At 39.6% G+C, this 6,302-nt stretch overlaps 1 protein-coding gene across 1 annotated transcript in view; it reads left to right on the top strand.

Annotated features, from left to right (window-relative positions):
• The window catches only part of LOC138860608 (GPI mannosyltransferase 3-like), a 7,584-nt gene extending 2,976 nt beyond the window's left edge, over window positions 1-4,608 (top strand). The window contains exons 3-5 of the mRNA XM_070118477.1: window positions 54-176; window positions 630-806; window positions 3,376-4,608. Of these exons, the coding sequence (XP_069974578.1) occupies window positions 54-176; window positions 630-806; window positions 3,376-3,733 (658 nt within the window). The 3' untranslated portion in view covers window positions 3,734-4,608. The remainder of the gene's footprint in view (window positions 1-53; window positions 177-629; window positions 807-3,375) is intronic.
• Window positions 4,609-6,302: the final 1,694 nt, after the last annotated feature.

A 6,302-nucleotide genomic window follows, 5' to 3' on the forward strand; every position in this document is an offset into this window, starting at 1 on the left:
ACCGCCTCTGTTTTTTAGTTTTCGCTAATGCATGCGAACCTTGACAATGTCAGGTCAAGTGATTGCACCTGGCTGTTCAGCGTAAATTCATGTACAGGTGATAAGGTAGCCAGTGCTGAGAGAGTAATACAACAGCTGATATTTGGTGTTTATCAGGAGCTGTGTAGGCGTGTGTTGTGCGTGGTGCACTCTCTCTCTCTCTTCTCTCTTCTCTCTCTCTCTCTCTCTCTCTTTCTCTCTCTCTCTCTCTCTCTCTCTCTCTCTCTCTCTCTCTCTCTCTCTCTCTCTCTCTCTCTCTCTCTCTCTCTCTCTCTCTCTCTCTCTCTCTCTCTCTCTCTCTCTCTCTCTCTCTCTCTCTCTCTCTCTCTCTCTCTCTCTCATATTTCATCATTGGTTTAGAATATATGGTATCCAATCTAGAGAATGTCAGTGTTCTACATGCATTCATTTATTCAATGGTCATTGAAATTTTAGTAAATAAATGAAATTAAGAACTATATGCGTTAGGAAAGTATTTACAGTACTCTTATTACTTGTGCATCTTTTTTCATTTCAAACAGATAATTATGGTTTATATGTAAATGATAATTTTTTGACATCTCTATTTAATAACCTACATATGGTTGCAGGAGTCTTATAGTGGCTGCATCGTTATGGGTTCCAAACATTTTAGCCGTGGGATATCTTGGTCTGTTCCACCAAAGAGGACCCCTGGACACCATGACTATTATAGAACAGGAGTTAGACACTGTAAAGGAACCAAATGTGCTATTCCTCATGCCCTGTCATTCCACACCATACTATGGGTAAGTGTTTTGGGTAATAAAGAAAATGGGGAAAGCTTCAGAGTATTGCTGAGGATTATTTTCTTGGTCATTGTTCTGGGTTATTGTATAGGCTGATAAAGACTTGTTAACAATATTTTAAGTATATCCAAAGATATGGCAGGCTACACTATAGCATGAGTATTTTCTCAGTCTTTCCTATTCTTTGATTTTGGTCAGGGGTGAATTGACAGGATTTGGAGGGTGTTGATAGAGGATGTGACAGTAACAAAAACAATTAGCAATATTGTGTTATTTGTGTCATTTGTTACTATGTCTGCAGTATTCAGTTTTCTGTAATGCCCTGTGCCACCAATCACAGCAGGCAGGAATAGAATTCTGAGCATGGGAATAGTGTCCCCCATGGATCTGGCATACTTCTAGCCAAGGCTCATAGTTGGTACATTTCTTCCTTGTTTATTGATGGAAATAAATCAAGAGCTCCTTCCTAAATGTCCACTGAGTCTAATCTTCCTCCAAGAGCTTTGTGCACTGATGACAAGACATTCCTATCACCCTGCCCCTCAGCCAAATTTTTTCATGATGTGATTGTCATGTCATCCAAAGATAGTGGGTTGATTGTGCATAATTTTTGTTTTGTACAAGTAAAAAGAACTATTTCTTTTACTTCAAATAATTTAATAGATGTTTTTATTTGACATATATTTTTTATCAAATCTAAAGAATATTTATAGGAAACCCTTTATGGTACCCCAGGGACCTCACATGTCTAGTTATGCCACTGTCGTCAATTGTATTGATGTAAGCTAGCACTCATTAATAGTTGCTTCCTGAATTAATCTGGCTACATGGCCTGTTCAGTGCTGTTGGGTGTGGACAAGAATAGATTCATTACTGAAAAACCTTGCACAAACTAGAATATATTTGTTTGCAATATAGTATTGCCATTTAACCCATTGGATCACGTTGCATCACGGAAATCACAGTGCTGAAAATACGGGCAGTGAGTTACTTCAGTAGCCAACTTCCTGAGCATGTGATACGAAGGCCAGGCACATATGAACACCCATGAGCAGTGACAAGACTCTGTGCCTCCCCTTTGCGAAGCTATTTTGTGTAAACTTTTTTAGCCTTTTTGACAATTTTCAATGTCCATATTTGTCTTTTGATTTTAATTGCTTATTCTCCTTGCACAGACTCCATACCATCTATGTAATAAATAACTCATAATTTTAAATTTTTCGTAATACAGCCTGTGCCGCCAGTCACAGGGGCCAGGAATCCTGTGCGCAGCATGGAAATGGCGTCCTCCCATTGTTCTTTTGGTCATGGCTTATGCATGTTACATTTAACATTTGTTTATCAATGGGAATAATGCTAAAAACCCCTTCTATGTGCCAAATGAGTTAAATCACCCGCCAAGAGGTGTGTTCACTTGTGACGAGTCTTTTCTCTTTTCTGTCACCCTGGCCTTCTCTCGTGACAGCAAGTTCGCATCACATGGCCGTCATTCATTTTACCCGATGACAGCATTTTCATATCACTCAGCCCTCGACCCAGATTTTTCCATGATGGGACCAGATCATCCAGATCCTAAAGGTTAATGCCACATTCTACAGATATCAGTACGGAATGTTGCATTCTAGGGGTATGTGTTGATTCTTACACAGAATACAGATTTGTAGACTGTACAGCAGAATAGTGATACTACAGCTTTTTAATCTTAGTTGATAAGGAAGTGAGTAATTCTCCCACACTCTCTTGTAAAGGCTGATGGAGCTACTAACTTTGGACAGATGTTTGACAAGGTTTTTGTTGATGATAATGTCTTTGGGGACCACACTACTAAGACAGATGAGATGCTTCACTGCATTAAGTGTGTTGTCAGCAATGCTATTGGCCTATTTGTATTGGCCTGTACTTTATTCATGGAGGAGGCATTATCTGTATCGTCTTGAGGCTAATGGTAAGGCCATATGCCATGGCTGCCTCTGCAGAACCATTTACCATGTGCTCTATGGCTTCTGTTTTTCTCATGATTGTAAATCCACACTAGTTTTGCTACTCTCAACTGCAGGAAAGAATAATATGTTCAGATTAGTATGTGCTGTTATCTCTCCTGCCATTGAATGATTCCCTATTAGTAACTTTTCACCAGTGTTTTTATACAAAGAAAGGAGGATTAAATCTCTTGAAATACTGTGAAATATTGCTCCTCTCCCAAAAGCAGGTAAACAAGCAGTTGATGCTGTGCCAAATGCTGGAAGAATTTAGCTAGGATGCCATGAGTTAAAAGAAAAAAAAATCTGGTAAATTCTTTGTCATAATCCACCGACCAAGGTTGCTTTGTGACACTTGTTTCTATTGAAAATGGTCTTCTAGTCCTCATCATTTATGTCTCAGTGACTGTAATAGATTCTTAGTCTTATGGATAAGATATGATATGACTCCATGCATAGTAGTTATATACAGAAAATATCTCTAGGTATGAAAATAAAATCATATGTCCAAAAAAATATATAATTATAATAAAAGCATTTGTCATCAATAATGATTGTTACTGATAATGATATTTCTGTATTTTTTCCAGCCACTTGCATAGAAATATATCAATGAGATTCTTGACCTGTGAACCAAATCTGAAACATCAGGAGAATTATGTTGATGAAGCAGACATCTTTGAAAGGAACCCCATGTCTTGGCTGCAACAAGAGTACAACAGTATTCCTACAGAAGATTCTACTATCAGTGAGCAAAAATTGCATGAAGGGAAAAGGAACTCATTTGGCAAGAGTTTACCTTCACATGTGGTCTTATTTGACGTTTTAGTTGACAAGGTTTATGATTTTCTCAGCAGAAATGGCTTTCGGAAATGCCATGAGATATTTCATGCCCATGTTGAAGATGGGAGACGAGGGAGGTTTATCCATATCTACTGCAGAGTGTAAGTGAAGGAATTCAATACTTAATTTATCTATTCATTCAAAATATAGATATATATGTGCTTTATATATCTACACACATATATATATATATATATATATATATATATATATATATATATATATATATATATATATATATATATATATATATATATATATATATATAACATGCACACATACACCCATGCACTCACACACCCAAATGCACCCACACAAACACGTACATCCATACATACACATTTATTTTGTCTGTCTGTCCAACTATGTATCAATCTATCTGAATGTAAAAGGGTATATTCACTGGCAGATTTAGAAAATTTTACTTAGGTACACAGGGTTTTTTATTAATTGGGGTACCCAGAATTTAATAATATTTTATATTGTTTTTTTAGGACATGTTTCTATTTGTTTTAGTAATTTAAGCATCTTATAGATACATGTGAGATTTGTTCTTTATAACTGCAGTTTTAAGGGGTAGCAGTGGGCAGTTGCTGGAGGGGTAGGGACTGCTCTGCATTTTTCCCTGTAGATGTGTCACAATATATATAAGAACATGCACACACAAAGAGATGATATAGACACTGTATAGGTAAAGCTATACATATTTTTTCTACATCTTATATTTGCTCAAATTGATAATTGTGTAAAACGAAAGAATAAATGTGATTATTATCATACTTCTTTAAGTATTCTGTTTAGATAAGCAAAATATATCGACTATCACTTTTTCAGAGCTATAATATGCAATGATATTATAATCACATTTATTTCAAACTTGATATCTCATGTTTGAAATGTGATATTAGTGCCTGTTGTTAACAAGTCATTCCATTACCAAAGTGATCTTAATTCAAAATGCAGGCATTTCAGGATTTTTTTTTAAGTAACCAGGACTTTTGACTTTGACTTTGACAAGTTTATTGAGACAAAAGGTTACATCTCAAAAGGATGTGGTAATGTAGGTTATCCTCACCCTTATCTTGATAAGTCCCTGTGTGGGCTCACATTTCTCATACAAAAGTTAGGTGCATTACCAAATAATAACATAAAATACAAAAATAAAAATATTGAGAGTCATGGTCTATAAAAGAGAAAGTTCATGCACACACTCACTGATGAGCTGTGAGGTACCGTAGGCGACCCGTGTGTGCAGCTGTTATTTGCGAAGGACAGGCACTCAGGTCATCCCCAGTCAGGTCACCTGTTCTTTGTCGTACATATTTTGTGAAATCCGCTGTCTGAAGTCTAGACAAAAATGCTATAAGACTCCACTATGTATTACCTTGCCTTTCCATTCTTCCAGCATATCATTAAGCTTTGTGAAGTTTTGTTCAATTTCCCATCGATCCAAGAGGTTTTCTTTTTCGTGATCATTGTACTCCACACTTGCTGTTATTTTTCTTTCCTTCCTTTTAATAACTATCTCACTTTCTGAATCTTGCTCCTTTGCAGAAGTACATGTTTGTTTCGTTTCTGTGTCTTTAGTTGGAGTTTCTTTCGTTGCCTCATCCCCCTCTTTCTGTTTTTCCGTTTCTTCGCTGGGAACTTGGGCCAGTTTCCTTTCGATAGCGTCCATTCTCTGCATCAGCGTCTGGAACATCCTGGTAATTACGGATATTTCCTTAGAAATATCCGCACCACTACTCCGTGGCACTTCCTTCACTTCCTGAACATGTCTGTCCTGCCTGTCATCACAAGCCATTGGCAACGGCACCACCAGCGGTGGGCCCTGCACCCAGGCATTAGGGACTGCAGCTGTCTCCTCCCTCGGCACCTCTGGCTGCGTGGTGACCGGCCTTTTTCCATTTTCTTCTTCCTTGGGGACCGTCGAAGCAATCTTGATTTGTGGTCTCACCCTGCATGCAGGAGACCCGGCATTGTGGCGGCCTCCACAGTTGCAGCAGCAAGGCGTAACCCTTTCTCCCTTTTCAATCTTGGCCCGGCAGACCCTTGAGTCATGTGTCCTGCCACAGAACCTGCATCGAGCATCCTGATGACAGGCCCACGACTTGTGTCCCCACCTGCAGCACTTGAGGCACATGACTGGCGGCTCCACATACGGTGCCACCCTCCTGTACCCCGCTCCAGAGATAAATACCTTCTCTGGCACTTCCCCCTTCACAAGGGCCACGAGCTGACTCCGCCCCTCGCCCCTGGACGTGTGCCTCCTTACCCACACAAATCTATCGTCGTCCAGAAGGAAGTCTGGGTCTAATATCGTGGGATATCGGAAAATTATCACCTTGGTGAACCTTTCCCCAGCCTTTGGGACAGTCATCACTGTCCCCTTGTATCCCTGAGTCGTCAGCGTCTGCACCGCCTGGCCTGCCCGCACCGTGAGATACGGCCTTCCTCTTCCTTCCTTCATCACTGGCTCAAAATCAGCATGATCCCGGCCCAGTTGCATGGCCCACCTTAATTTTTCTAAGAAGCTCATGGTGCAGTCCTGTGGAAATAGCAGTCTTTTCCTGTCGTTCACACCGGCAACATTCTGGTCTGCTGCTTCGTTTCCGTCGTTCTTCTTCCTCTTTTCCTGCTCGCATCCATTCTCATCACTCATGTCTATGCTTCC

Source organism: Penaeus vannamei, chromosome 42 (assembly GCF_042767895.1).
Source record: "Penaeus vannamei isolate JL-2024 chromosome 42, ASM4276789v1, whole genome shotgun sequence".
Lineage (NCBI taxonomy): Eukaryota > Metazoa > Arthropoda > Malacostraca > Decapoda > Penaeidae > Penaeus > Penaeus vannamei.